This window comes from Alternaria alternata (genome assembly GCF_001642055.1).
Source record: "Alternaria alternata strain SRC1lrK2f unplaced genomic scaffold CC77scaffold_18, whole genome shotgun sequence".
Lineage (NCBI taxonomy): Eukaryota > Fungi > Ascomycota > Dothideomycetes > Pleosporales > Pleosporaceae > Alternaria > Alternaria alternata.
The window spans coordinates 175061-189080 of record NW_017306207.1 but is presented as its reverse complement, the minus strand read 5'-3'; the positions used below and the strand labels follow the sequence as shown (position 1 = coordinate 189080).

Sequence of the window (14020 nt, the reverse complement as noted above, 5' to 3'; positions counted from 1 at the left end):
GAGAAGCGAGCTACGCGTACGAGGCTACCCGTATCGACGGTATGGACAAATCAGAGGTACACCAACCAGTATTCAAGAATGAAAGGCTCAAAACTAATGCGCAAATGTCTTCTATTATCTTATCGACACACATGTCGTTTTTCACACCATACGACACGACCACTTCACTGAGTGGGTCAACCCTTCAATTTAATCTTCAGCATCTTGCCTCGTACGCATCTTTCAGGGTCGCTTATAGAGTACTCTCAAGCGCGAGTACCTGTCCTTGGGTTAGCAAGCAATCAATGTAGATTCAGATAGTAGTCGACTTACGATAGCAGTCCTACTAGGAATGTACACCTGCAAGAAGTTCTTCCTCTCGTTCCACGCAAATGGCGTGGTGAAGAACCTCGTAGTCTCGTCAACGTTGCCGTGCCCACCAAAGGCCTTGTTGTCGGTGCTCAAAACGATGCGGTAGGTACCTTCCTGCTCAACACCAACACGGTAGTCAGTGAAGCTCTCCTGAGGATGGAAGTTAAAGATCCACAGCAGTCCAGCACGCTCAAACACAATGACCTTATCGCCCTCGTGCTTAAGGCTGACGTAGGCCTGAGGCGAGTGGAGCCATCCGTACTTCTCCTCTGTCCACTGCATCTTGCTGTCAAATTCATTGAGGAACCTGTAGCGGAGAAGCTCGTCGTCTGGAAGGTTGAACTGGCGGCGAGCGTAGTGGAAGCTGTTGTTGTTGCCTTCGCGTGGGAAATCGAGCCACTCGGGGTGGCCAAACTCGTTGCCTTCGAAGTTCAGGTAGCCCTCACCTCCCAGGCCGTGCGTGATCAGACGGATCAGCTTATGTAGGGACAAACCTCGGTTGATGACGGGGGTGAGCTCTGAAAGAATCGACATGTTGGTGTACATTTGCGCGTCGCAAAGCCAGAAGAGCAGAGTCTTATCTCCGACCAACGCTTGGTCGTGACTCTCTGCGTACGCAATGGTCTTTTCGCCGTGCCTTCGGTTTGTCAAGGTGAAGACAAGCGCGCCCATGTCCCAGTCAATGTCCTGCTTCTCCTTCAACCACTTGATGTAAAGATCGGGTACAGCCATGGCTAATCTGTAATCGAATCCTATTCCGCCTAATGAGAGTGCCACGCAGAGACCAGGCATACCGGACACGTCTTCGGCGATTGTGATGGAGTCAGGGTAGAGCGTGTGCAGAAGCTCGTTGGCGATCATAAGGTACACAACTGCCTCTTCGTCGACTGAAGGACCGAAGTATTCGTGATAGCCGCCTGAAAAACCCCTGATTCAATTAGTGTTTGAAAGTCAAAGTCTAAGTTCGTTACTCACGTTCCAATGCCGTGGTGGGTGTACAACATGCTGGTGACTCCGTCGAATCGGAAACCGTCGAAGTGGTACTCCTCCATCCAGAAGCGCAAGTTGCTGAGCAAGAAGCGCAGGACTTCGTGATGACCGTAGTTGAACAGCCTGCTGTCCCACAGCTCGTGTCGTCCCTTGGCACCCTCGTGGAAGTAGAGATGGTCGCTGCCGTCAAACATGTTGAGACCGTCAAGCACGTTCTTAGATGCGTGACTGTGTACCATGTCCAGCAAGACTGTGATGCCCATTCCATGCGCAGTATCAATGAGCTCCTTCAGATCGTCTGGGAAGCCATAACGGCTGCTTGCAGCAAAGAAGCTGTTGATCTGGTAACCAAAACTCGCGTAGTATGCATGCTCCATGACGGCCATGAGTTGTATAGTGTTGTATCCTAGATGCTTGATGCGAGGGAGGATATCACGTGTGAACTCCTTGTAAGTCGCTACCTTGGGCTCTGGGGAGGAAATGCCAACGTGGGCTTCGTAGATACGCGCGCTCTGGGGCTTGGGCGGTCGCTGGTTCTTCCAGACGTACTTCTGGGGAGGGTTCCAGAAGCGGGCGTCGTATACGGGGGAGACATTGAGGTCTTGGGTCACTCGGGTGATCCAGGCTGGCAGGCGCTCCTGGCGCGCATGGTCGTTGGGTACGACGAAGGATACCTTGATCTTGGAGTCGTGGGGGATGGTGGGCTGACCATTCTGGCCAGGCACGGTAACCTCGAAGACACCGAAGTCGTTCTTGGTCATGGGGGTCGCATCGCGGTTCCAGTCATTGAAGTCACCAATGAGGTAGGCGCGCAGGGCATTCGGGGCCCATTCACGGTACACGACGTCGCCATTGGACTGGACGTTGAAGCCGAACTTCTCGTAACCCTGCGCACGGTTAGCTACACGGCGCTCGTGGAGGCATGCATGGAGCTTGCCCGCGAGAACTTGTCAAGGCCGCCCTCAGTCTCTTCAATGGTCTGAATCCACTTCTGTGCTTTGGAGAAGCGGCTCTTCAGCGCGTCCTTGAAAGGCTCAAGGTAGCCGTCCATCTGGATGATGCCTGGAAGCAATTGGGTCAGTCAATTGGCAGCAGCAACAGAGTAGCGGTGTGTACCAGTTCCATCGTTTGGGACCTGCCCGGGTGTGTCGCTCAGGGTCGAGTTTGCTGAAGCCTTGTTGAGCTCCATGGTGAGGGATGGTGGGAGGAAGGAGCTGTGAAGTTTGCTACCAGAGGAGATGGTAGCGAGTAGATGCAGGTTTCACAGAGACAGCCTGCCAGATTAATTGCAGAGATGATCTCGAATTTGCGGGGTCCCTAACCCGATTGCTGAGCGCAGCGCTCAACCAAAAGTTCGTTGCCAACCCAACAATCAACGTCATAGCTCCGAGCACGCTGTAACGGGCATCGCGCCCACGCCACTTGTCCCAACAGCGGTATCTACGCTGCGACGGGGGTGCGTGTCGGGAGGATTTGCGCTACAATTCGTCGGATCTGCATCCGAGCTGTGAATGCGATGCGCGAAGACCCTGACGGGGCATCACATGGTTTTGTAGACTACCTTTGGGTAGTCGTAGCACCAACGCGCGCGCGCGCGGTCGGCGGCAAGGAGGCCCTTATCGGCATCATCGGGAACCGTGGGGACCTCCCCGCATCTTCTAACGTGGGGAGCTCGCGGCGGCTCAACCACGGTTGCTTCCAAGCCTCGAGCACAGCCGGCGCCATCGTGAGTCCATTAAAGCCCTCGTGATGCCCTCGATGCCCGCGTAACTTCTGTAGTGTGAATTCCTCTGCGCTCTCCTCTTCCACCATGATGTTGCCACGGACCCTCCAGCGCGCGCTCCCCGTTGCCGTCTCGCCCCAGGCCCGCGCGTCCTACCTCGCCCTCTATAGCATCTCGCACCGTGCACCCTTGTCCCAGTCGCACACGCGCAAATCCTCCAGATTCAACCGTTCCGACTTCAGCGGCCAGGGCTTCTCTTCCTTCTATGAGCCCGATCAGCCCACGCGAGGCCCATTGGGCAACACCAGCAATGTGGGCGCTGGTCTCATCACGCCCAAGGTCCTGAGACAGCATCTGGACCAGTTCGTCGTGGATCAGGACCGCGCAAAGATAGTATTGAGCGTAGCCGTCCACGAGCACCATCTCCGAATCCAGGAAATCAAAAGGCAACATCATGAGCAGGCTAGACTCGAGGCGCAGGCGCAGAGGAGAGCATCTGTATACAGACATCCTGTAGAAGGTAGCCCCAAATCTCATTTTGATCCAAGCATCCATGATTTCAGCTCTCATCCCCAGACCTTGCCATGGCTGAGTAGCAGAGCAGACGAGTTCCCCGGTCAGCAGTCCACCGTAGAACTGCATAGTCACAGTGACCCTCTACCCTACAGCGAAGCACCTGCCTACAAACCAGCCTCGTCCACTGCCCCCGACTCCGATTCCTTGCTCGATACTAGCGAGCGCCAGCTGCAGATAGAAAAGTCCAATGTGCTTATACTTGGTCCGACTGGTGTAGGCAAGACACTGATGTGCAAGACACTGGCAAAGACGCTGGGCCTGCCCATCTCCATGTCCGACTGCACTACCTTCACACAGGCTGGGTATATTGGCGACGATGTCGAGTCTTGCGTAGCCCGCTTGTTCTCGGCCGCCAACTATGATATCGACGCAACTGAGCATGGCATCATCGTTCTCGATGAAATCGACAAGATCGCAGGATCCAAGATGTCATACGGCAAGGATGTCGGTGGTGAAGGTGTCCAGCAGGCGCTCCTGAAAATCATCGAGGGCACAACCGTCCAAGTGCAAGCAAAGCCAGAGAAGAGCGCAAACAAGCCCGGCGGTATGCCTGGTGGTCCTCAACCTCCTGGGCCTGGTGGAAACAAAGGCGAGGTTTTCAACATACGAACTGACAACATTCTCTTTATATGCACTGGCGCCTTCTCCAATTTGCACAAGATCGTCCTGGACAGGAAGTCAAAGGGTAGTATGGGCTTTGGGGCGTCGATACGGACATCGAATGCACATGCCGCCGCCGACGGTGTCATGCTCACTGGCCCCGAGGCTGAATCCTTCAAAAAAGACTCGCCATTCTTCGTACCTCCGAAGAACGACGTACCTAATCCCTTCGGCGTCAGGCAGATTCAGCGAGAGGAGAGGATCAACGTACTTGACCATGTGCAGCCAGCGGACCTGCAGAAGTTTGGCATGATACCTGAGCTCATAGGTCGGATACCCACAGTCTGCGCAGTGGCGGCCTTGGACGAGGAAGCTCTTGTTCGCGTTCTTACCGAGCCCAAAGACAGTCTAATACGACAGGAAGAGCACAAGTCGTATCTCAGGAACATCGAGCTGCGCTTCACCAACGGCGCGCTTCGTGAAATCGCACGGAAAGCGAGTCGGATGGGCACAGGTGCCCGTGGACTACGACACGTCGTCGACCAGCTCCTCTTGCAAGCCAAATATGAAACACCCGGTATGTTATCATTTCACCCCGAGGATAAATTCAGAAGACTGACCAAATCAGGCTCAAGCGTCAAGCACATTCTCGTAACACAAGACGTAGCCCTCCTCAAACGCGCACCTCTGTACTTCCACCGCGGCCAATCTGCCGCATTCGAAGCTGCCCACGCGCAAGAAGAAGAACGATTCGAGGAAGAGCTACGAAGCCAAGAAGATCCAACGATTGCTAGCGGCACCAGCAACTTCCAAGAATACAGGAAAGCTAGTGCTGCGGGCTTTTAGCCTACAGTGTGCTACGGGATCGCGCCACCAAGTTGCGGGAGCACCGCAGAAGCCCGCAGAAGAACACGAGGGGGTGTGTAGGCCTGTCTTTCGGCCTGCTTGCAGCGCCCAGTGGGCGCAGAGGCGTGCCATGCATACTAGGATATAGCAGACCCAGCTTATACGCAAGCAAGCGCGGCTTCGGGCCGTTGCAGCTCTTCTGATTGTGCATCCCGGTGCTCAAAATTCCGTCAAGAGCCGAGGGCAATAACATTTGCTATTGATACAGTCCGGTCCTGGTGTTTCGAAAGCTCACCTCAACTCTGTCTGGACTATTTGGCTCCCATTCGCCCCCAGCATGTGCTGCGAAGCCTTTCTGTTTTTAATATCTCTCCTTATTTCTGTATCTTGGGAGTTCGAAATGGTGTTTGGGGTTCTTACTTTTGTTTTCGGTTTTTGACTTGGTCGGCTATTCTGGGAAGGATTCGGATGAATTGAATGAATGCGTGTTGGTGACACAACATATAGTTTTTGGTACAACAATGAGATAATGATCTGCCTCTCGATGAGATTCTGCACTATTCATTATGAGAGCGCCATCATCCTGACTTGCATAAACGCCCCCGTCCCGAAGAAAGGTTGTTTAGACATCCATCCGTCCGAGTGTCGAATAGAAAGGGGTAGGCTCAGGTCATGCTATGCCTTGTTCATATTGATGGCCAAAAATCAAAGGAGCTCAATATACGGTCATGCTCGGGTACCTGCGACGTTCGCGTTGTGAACCCTGAGGGCACATGCTACTTAGCTTGCCGGCTGCTTCTCATCGATGTATGTGGTGCGCATCCCACACCATCCAATCTACCACATATTAACTTCCGTAGCTCGGCCGCTGTATACCAGCATTCCGGCATCGAACACGCTTTGTTGTAGCGAGCCGGGCGAATTGAAGGAAGGTGATGCGAGCGCGCGATAGGCCTTTGCTGTGGGAGTTGACTACTGTTGCTTGTTGGCGATAAGGGTGTGAAGGAGTAATTTTTCTCAGTAATTTTGTTTTCGGTCTTCATGTTGTCGTGTTCTGCCTGTCTGTATCCATTGGTCCCGTTCGATTCCATAATGTTCGTAGTGCTGTTGCATCGGATGAGGTGAAGTCAATATGCAAACTCCGGCTCTTGCAACCAAGCGAGCACTGCGAATGCTGCGAATTAAGATTCTCAATCAATTTTCGCTGTTCTTCGTAATCACACGTCTCACCGAAACTGTACTAGGTATGCATTGTTCATGCAATGGGGTGGCATTGATGAATATCCTGCAGATGTGTTGTGAGCTGGAATTAGCCAAGCCAGGACAGATATCATGATCTAGGGTGGTGCAACCCATAGCGCCTTCTAAGCCCTGTCCTGCTAAAGATCACGCACTGAGGCCTGCACGATTTGTATGCTGATAGTAAAATGATTCATTGAATCTACCAATCCTCGTGAGGGAACTAGTAGTAAGGAGAATTGATACAGGATCTGGTCTAGTAATTAAAGTTATAGTAACAGAACAAAGTCTATGGCGGATCCGCCCGTTAGAACGACATCTGACAGCGAAGAAAAGTACAGATGAGATTTCATGTGGAACAAACGCTTTTTCCAGAAACCAGAGTGGCCGAAGCTAGAATTGTTTCATGTCAGAAAACCATCCACCCAGATCATCATCAAACATCAAAGTGAAGAACTCCGAAAACGCCACTCAAATGCCCGCTGTACATGGCGCCGTATTTGTATTCATAATTCGTGCTTTCGTATCGTCAAGATCTCATTCCTCAAAGTCCTCATACAACATAAACCCAGGCTGAGCGCGCATCTTCTTCGCGCCCCTTCCTTGGTCCCATGTTGGCGATGCTGGCCGAGAGGTGGCACGTGATGGCGGCTGTGACGAGTACATCTGTGGATACGACTGTTGTGTTGAGAATTGAAAGTTGTACGCTTGCGGGAAGCTATCCAAAGAATGAGGGCGGTGAAGGGCGTAACCAGCCTGAGCCGACATCTGGTCTCCTGTGGGACTGAGCATTGTTGGTGAAAAGTAGCTTTGACCGCGCTGGTGAGTGGCATATTGTTGTGTAGGCGCAGGTGCAGGCATTGCAGCACCATAGAAGCCCATACCAGCCTGGTTGGAAGCCTGAGTCGCAGGAGTGGGATTCATCATCCGGGGGTACTGTGCCTCGCGTGGGAAAAACATGCTCTGCGAGTGCGGCAGTCCAGGAGCTTGTGGGACAATAGGCGTCGTGGGTAATGAGTACTGACTGCTGCAGACAGTCGGGGAGTATTCGGACATGGGAACAGTGTACTGAAGCGGCATCGAGTCATGTGGCCCAGTGGGAATGGTCAGGGAGCTCAGGGCTTCTGAGGGGCTTTCCTTGTTCTTGTGGTCGTCTGTGATTTGTACAATCTCGGAGATCTCCTGTGCGAGAACGTTTTCGTTGGCGTCCTTGAAGGTGAATATGACCCTGTAACCAACGGGTGATTTGTCTTCTTGATGCCTGCAGTAGCATGTTATGCGCATGACGAACTCAACCTTTTTGGCATTCAAAGAGTAATCAGGGTTTTCGTTGTCCTGCCACCTCTTGAACTCCTTCTCGTTAATCATGATGATGCGGTCGTCCTCGTAGTTGGACCACTCTTTTTCATCATCTGCCTCGCGCTTCTTTTTGCGGTTAAACCTCTTGGCTTCGCGCTCTTTGCAACCCTCACAGATGATGACTGCACCGCCATTTTGGGGGTGACACCGGTCATCTTTGGCGATGTCTGTGATGGCCACGCCACGTGGGCGCCTTGGGGTCGCTTCCTCGCCTCGAGCACGACGGAAGGCACGGTCCAGTCCTTCGGGCTTTTCCACGGCAGTCGCCAGAACGAGAGTAAGCTGCAAACGGGCAGTGCAGTTGTTCTTCTCATTAGCTTCAACCTCTTCAGTGCTGGCCATCTGCTTTGGTTTGGCAAGGTTTTGGCGAGGGAAGCGAATCCACTGGAAGTGCGGAGCGAGCGGGTCCATTGTCACGGTAGTCTTGATTTGAGTTTCGGCCCGGTTCTTGTTCTTGTCGAGCGCAATGAAGACTTTGGCTTGCTCGACGGCCTGCGGGATGTGGATCGCAGGCCAGCTGTCGTTGGTAAGGGAATCATTGCAAGTCTCGGGGGAACTGGTCTGGCTCTGATCCCGGTTGTACTCGCCTGGGGAGTTGGCATTGCTAAAGATGAAGTTGTCGTGTGGTGAGGGTGTGTTGGATGTGGGTGTAGACTGGGCAGTGTTTACAAAACTGCTGAACTCGTCCTCGGCCTTGATGCATGGGTAGCCTTGGGTGGAGAAAGAGGTTAGGTCAAGTGCCGAGTCCTGTTTCCTGCTGGAGCGCTCGCTTGTGCCAGGTAGCACGCCAACAGCATCGTACGAGGGCGAGAAGGTGTTTGGGTCAATGCGCATCTGCCAGAACGAGTCTGGGAAGTCGCCATGGTTCTCGAGGTCCTGGGGATTGACAAAGGTGTTGTAGTTCTGCATCGTGTCCATGGTGGGCAGACAGACGTCTGGGTAAGGAATTGTGGGCCGGAAGAGGGTCCCGCGGTCGATCAAGATGTTAAACGAGAGTGGGCAGTGTGCAGGAGATGCGAGGACAGAGATAACCCGTGGGTCAAAGGAAGCGACAGTCTGGGACTATAAAGCTAGCAATGGGAATAGTGTGGGCGTGTAATCGGTCGTGGCCACTGCTGATGAGGGGTCTGCTCGCAAAACCAAGGGTGCAGGTCAGCGCTGCGTAAGTGATGAGCACGACCGGCTATTGTCCAATGAGACAGCGCGCGAGCCAAGTTGCGCACCGGAGGTGTCGGCGGGCGGGGAGACGCGTCAGGGGCAGCGGAGGACGATGAGACCAAGACTGCTGCAGAGGGCGAATGGGGGTGGGTGAGATGGAAGGTGGTGAGGGGAGTAGTGAGGCAGGCGAGCGGGGTGCGGAGGAGGGAGAAGGTGGGTTATGGGGACGAGTGAATAGAGGGCGGTATTTCTCTTAGCAACACCCCACTGAGGTTCGCCGCAGTCTAAGGCTACTACTAACCAACGTCGAATGATCCCTGCCCATGCGAACGACACCACCAAGAAACGGAGCGGGCGCCTTTGTAGAGGTACATCGATTCCATGACTGTCTGCAAGTGGCAGCGTCGTCGCCCGCCCGGCTACCCAGGCCGATCCACAGCTGTCCGACGCCCCAGAGCACTGGACTCGGCGCTACCCATTATGCCTCAATTTTTCAAACTCCACTATCCAAGGGTAGTGAATTGTCTATTCTTCCATTGCGAAACTCATGCGGTCCACCACGGGAGATGTACCTGAACCTCTGCGCCGTCGAGTGCACGACCCGTTAGCTGCAGATTCTTCATCACCCTGCAACACGCTGATACCGCCTTACTCGTCTGGGTGCGCTGCCTTCTGACAGGCGGCTGGAGTCGGCTTGCCGTGTAACTGCGCCGTTTGTGCTCAATCAAAACATTGCATCGTGTCCGACGCCTTGCAGCCAGGCCATGCGAATCATACTGCACCATTGCGTCGAGGCCTGTCCACCATGCACGCCTCAGATCCACGCCAGTCTGGGACTTGGCTTCTCGCGGAGTCTCATCCGACAGACCGAGCCAAGTCTTTCTGCCACCTGGGCGTCTTTCCAGACGCCTCGAATGGTGCCATCGACCGCCTACCTGACAGAGAGTTTCCAGGGCTGATCGACCACTCAGGCTCTCCAGGGTTCCTCGTCGCGCACGTCCAGCTGCAGCTTCTGTCCATGCCTGTCGACTTGTAAACTCTGCGTTCAGACACAAATTTCGTTCTGGTTTTCGGACGCAGTCTGCCGCAACACGTATCCATATCTGAGCTGTTGCTAGGCTGCCGTCATCCGCCCTGTTAAACCCCAGGATTTTAGTCCTTAGCCCCCGCTTCCAGTGGCGATGGACGCACACCGCTGGGTTTCTCGGAATGCAACTACTCGAGCTGCCATATCCCACTCCATGACACAAATTGATGCTTAAGCAATACGGATTTAACCCCGAATGTGTCTGTAACATGTCCAAAAAAGAGTACGATATTACGAAACGCGCAGGCTGCTACGTCGCAAACTCACCTACAGTCTGGTAGACTGACACGAATCTTTGCTACTTAATGATGCTTTTTGCTCGGCCGGGCTTCCGCGTGGCTTTGCGGATATTTGGTCATTGGCTCTCTGTCGGCATGGTACTCGCTGGTAGAGGTCCGACACACGCGCCAAGTCAACCTAGGAGCAGAAGCAGACCTTCCTAACAGTCGCCCAAGCTGACAATTATCAACTTTTGTTCTACGGTGCTTCGAATACAAGCACGGTCTCACATCCGGTGCTTCCTGTAAGTCGAGAGGATTGACCTCTGCTTCAGATGTGGTTGACATGCAAACTTTTTCTAAAATTCTGCACGTACAGAGTCCCTGTGTTGCGCCGTGCTATAGCAAAAGGTATTATACTACCAGGACAACTGGCACCAGACCACATATAGGAACAATCTTCCCCTGCGGGCGATCCTGCAGTATGGAGATTAGAGAAACCCCCACACCCTATCAAGCACACCGTGCCTAGCATAGTCCCAACCAACGTCTGCAGTCGCGGCCTGCGGGTAGATAGTTGTTTGATAAGATAGCGTTCCCGTACCGTACTTTACATATCAAGTCGACCATGGTACGTTTTGCAGTAACACAATTAGTATGCAGACCCCACCGGCATTAGGTAGGGACATGCAACTACCACGTTCCCAGAGTGTAAGATATTCCGTATACACCCGCATGCATAACACCTACAGTCAACTATGCCACAAGTGTGCTACTACCGTGCCACAACATCAGCCGCTTGACATCTCTAAACAACTCTAAGAGGGTCAGGCGTAGCACAGCAGCAGCGGCTTGCACCTGTCCGGAAGGAATCGGTAGTATCAGTGGCGACGGCCCGCTGATGCTCTGGAAGGCTATCCGTAATTCGTTGTACATACCGAGGGTCTTCATATAGGAAGGCTTCAGGTTTTAGAACTTTCTTGCATTCGACACTCTGATTTTACTGAGCCTGGGTATATCCAAGTGTAAGATAGCTTTAGACAAGATAGTTGTCGTCAGGCTTACCAAACTCGAAGACTGTGGCCATTCGTACATGTTGTGGAGCGTGGAATTGTTCAACGACATAGGTGAGCAACTCGACGCAAGACAGTCTCGCCACGATTGACAAGCTACACCAATGTACCACATATGCCCCTCATATGTAGCACACATACATGTACGATGAGATCTTTGTTACATATGAAGACGTTCGTATTATCTAAGGTATGACACCCAATAGCGGGACTGATTTGACTGTGAAGATATTCACTAGAACCAATGTTATGCTTGAAATACGTAAAACGCCTCGAATACTTCTACAGCACATTATGGCTACACTTGAGAAAGCACGAGCCTCGATATATATACTAGGAGAAAAACCCTCCCAAGATTTCGATACGTCATGCGTGACATGGTGAGACTGCAGAGCCACTGGTCAAGATACCATCTGTCCAACACTGCGATGAGTTGAAGCTTGACTCAACCAGCCGGACATTAATGCTCCAACGAAGAGAAACCGTTATGTATGCACTGTATTCGCAATCGTTTCGCTTACCAAACGCACGAATGAGCCTGCTTGCCAGAACACCACCTTTCGAGCCACACAAAACCCCTCAGGTGCAACACAATGCATGTCCAAGGCTTCGGCAATATCTGCGTACCCAATTTCGTCGTCTTCCCCTGCCCACAACGTCACGGACCAGGTCCATAGTAGCCTACCATTCTGCATTAAGATGGACGCCTTTTCTACATTGAGTATCCAGGTGGTGTGATTGTGGGCTCAGCGGCACGACACGAACTCAACGGTCCTGGAAACGGGCAGATAAGTGGCTCTGGTATAAAGCAGCCCCATGGGAAGTACTCAGTACATAGGATCCTTACCCCTCTCTTCCCACACGCGAACGAACTGCACCCTGTCGCTGTTGCTGACAATCTGCAGCATTCCCATGATACCGTTATCGCGGACGCGCAGCCAGCCACTCAGGTGATATTGCAACCCTAAAATGGCGCCTCTTACGTTTCCGTAGCAAAGTTCTCGACGCTGGACACTGCTAGCGCGCATGTTGGTGCAGTGCGCGTCCAGGTTGTAAGCGGAGCTTCGTTTTCCAAGGACAGGACCTCTCGACATAGCACATGAATAGGCTGGTCTCCACTTCCAACTCTCTCCTGCGTCGTGCCTTTTGCACTACGGCAATATGTTCTTAGCAGCAACCAACCCATACGGACGCCTTGTGGGTTACGGTACTGCCAGCCTCTCCTTAGTCGTAGCAAGATGCAACTAGAGCAACCCATTTTTCTTACCATAGCTATGCTTTGGGATACGTTCTGCTATTGCAGCTTAGAGAACGCCTTCTCTGTGAAATGCTGCACGAAGGATCAACATTCCCTTCCTCGATTGCATGCCTGAACCGCAGTTAGGCATTATTCCCGCTACCCGCTACCCGCTATCCGAAATCTCTTCACCGTGTTTCGTTCCGACGCGGCTTCTCGATCGTCACTGCCACACATCTCAGCCTGTTTACTTTCGCTTGCTCATGCCGCATCCTCTCAAGCCATGGGCTGCACGCTTGGAATCTCGACCCGTCCGTGGGCGGCGAAGCGGCTAAAATGCGCGATGCTAGCGCCAAAGTAAGCATTAAGCTTTAGCAGCCAAGCAACCGTTCTCGTGCGGCGGACGCGCCTCCGGGACTGCTCAATGGGGGATCCCCCAGCACGGCAGACGGATCGCACAGATGTCGCATCGTTAGCCATGCCATATCAAAATAGTCTTTTTGACGGACGCGGAGATTATGGTGATGAGATGCTTTTTTAAGATAGGCTACGTCTACATCGCGTCCGTACCTGCCCACTACCAGCCTCGTACCGGCGCGTGTCACGTCCTTGCGAATCGTTGGATCCGCGATTCGCGATGTCGGAGGCGGAGGTGACCGACAAGCCGGAGCAAAAGTGGAAGAGATCCATGGATGCGCCCGAAGTGGTGCCGTAGACGAAGGACGATTAATTCCAAGCGCAGCAAAGGCTGACGACGTTCGAATGTAACAGCGGGAATAGTAAGGTGGAGATGCGCCGTTCTCCTTCGATCTGGAAGGATGTACAGGTACATGTACACATCACGATTAGTGTCCGCGGAGGCTGAACATGACTCCATGCAGGGCCGATTGAACGATGATATGACAGCCGTTTTCGACATATTGCTGCCCGATTTGTAAACTGCATTCGCAAGGGATTTCCTCGTTGTAGTAGTATTCATTGCTACGAAGCGCTTACTATCGCTTTTTGCGGCCGACAACAAGCCCGACACTTGATCATGAATCCACCCCCACAGACGAAACATGATTAATATGTCAAATCTTTCAGCGCGCCTATAACAGCTTCCGGAGGTTCTGGGGCTCTCTTGTGGATCAACGTCGTACACAGTAGGTTTCATGTATTCCTTGAATCTTCTTGATACCGGGTATGGTACCAGTTGTCCCTGTTCGGGCCGATACAACGAATTCTTCAAGTCTATGCGGCTTTCATGAATGTGTTACGGTCTTGGTGATTGAGTCTGTCATGGTGAGTTTTCGACCGAGTCCATCGATGTTTGCATATGGATCTTGAATCGACCAATATGGAGTCCAGCGTCTGTCTTGTCTCTCTCTTTCTTTCTTGTTGAACAGAGCAAGAAGCGAGAAATAGGAGAGTTGGCTTGATCGTGTCTGGATCTCAAATTCTTAAAAATACTGCAATGTCTTTAGGAGTGGTATTACCAGTTCTAACTTACATGGCTTCCAGTTCTCAACTTCTTAATTTAGAAACGTAAGGGTGATTCATGACTTTTAGAAATCACCAAGA

The 14020-nt window shown here is 52.6% G+C and overlaps 4 protein-coding genes across 4 annotated transcripts; 1 reads left to right on the top strand and 3 right to left on the bottom strand.

Annotated features, from left to right (window-relative positions):
• Window positions 1–86: 86 nt before the first annotated feature.
• On the bottom strand, window positions 87–3022 carry CC77DRAFT_1022984 (glycoside hydrolase). The gene is made up of 5 exons (XM_018525588.1): window positions 2458–3022; window positions 2279–2403; window positions 1327–2228; window positions 313–1279; window positions 87–259 (listed from the first exon to the last, which is right to left on the bottom strand). Exons 1-5 carry the CDS (start codon window positions 2528–2530, stop codon window positions 233–235), a joined length of 2094 nt encoding a protein of 697 aa, XP_018382881.1. The 5' UTR covers window positions 2531–3022; the 3' UTR covers window positions 87–232.
• Window positions 3023–3151: 129 nt separating this feature from the next.
• On the top strand, window positions 3152–5453 carry CC77DRAFT_1074915 (ATP-dependent Clp protease ATP-binding subunit clpX; the record flags this gene model as incomplete). Its single annotated transcript, XM_018529216.1, has 2 exons — window positions 3152–4817; window positions 4869–5453. The coding sequence occupies 2 exons, from the start codon at window positions 3152–3154 to the stop codon at window positions 5084–5086; spliced, it is 1884 nt and encodes a 627-aa protein (XP_018382880.1). The 3' UTR covers window positions 5087–5453.
• A 1041-nt stretch (window positions 5454–6494) lies between these two features.
• Window positions 6495–8995, bottom strand: CC77DRAFT_253261 (hypothetical protein). Its single transcript, XM_018530880.1, has one exon. The coding sequence runs from the start codon at window positions 8600–8602 to the stop codon at window positions 6863–6865; it is 1740 nt and encodes a 579-aa protein (XP_018382879.1). The 5' UTR covers window positions 8603–8995; the 3' UTR covers window positions 6495–6862.
• Window positions 8996–10317, bottom strand: CC77DRAFT_253351 (hypothetical protein). The gene has a single exon (XM_018530882.1). The coding sequence runs from the start codon at window positions 10138–10140 to the stop codon at window positions 9388–9390; it is 753 nt and encodes a 250-aa protein (XP_018382878.1). The 5' UTR covers window positions 10141–10317; the 3' UTR covers window positions 8996–9387.
• Between the last annotated feature and the right edge of the window lie 3703 nt (window positions 10318–14020).

What these genes read in the sequence shown, in the direction of transcription:
- CC77DRAFT_1022984 (XM_018525588.1), bottom strand. Translation starts at nt 2,530, where the DNA reads ATGGAGCTCAACAAGGCTTCAGCAAACTCGACCCTGAGCGACACACCC. An exon ending in GGTCCCAAACGATGGAACTG is followed by an intron (nt 2,404 to 2,457) that starts GTACACACCGCT and finishes AATTGCTTCCAG; the next exon opens with GCATCATCCAGATGGACGGC. An exon ending in TTCCTAGTAGGACTGCTATC is followed by an intron (nt 260 to 312) that starts GTAAGTCGACTA and finishes ACCCAAGGACAG; the next exon opens with GTACTCGCGCTTGAGAGTAC.
- CC77DRAFT_253261 (XM_018530880.1), bottom strand. Translation starts at nt 8,602, where the DNA reads ATGGACACGATGCAGAACTACAACACCTTTGTCAATCCCCAGGACCTC.
- CC77DRAFT_253351 (XM_018530882.1), bottom strand. Translation starts at nt 10,140, where the DNA reads ATGTTACAGACACATTCGGGGTTAAATCCGTATTGCTTAAGCATCAAT.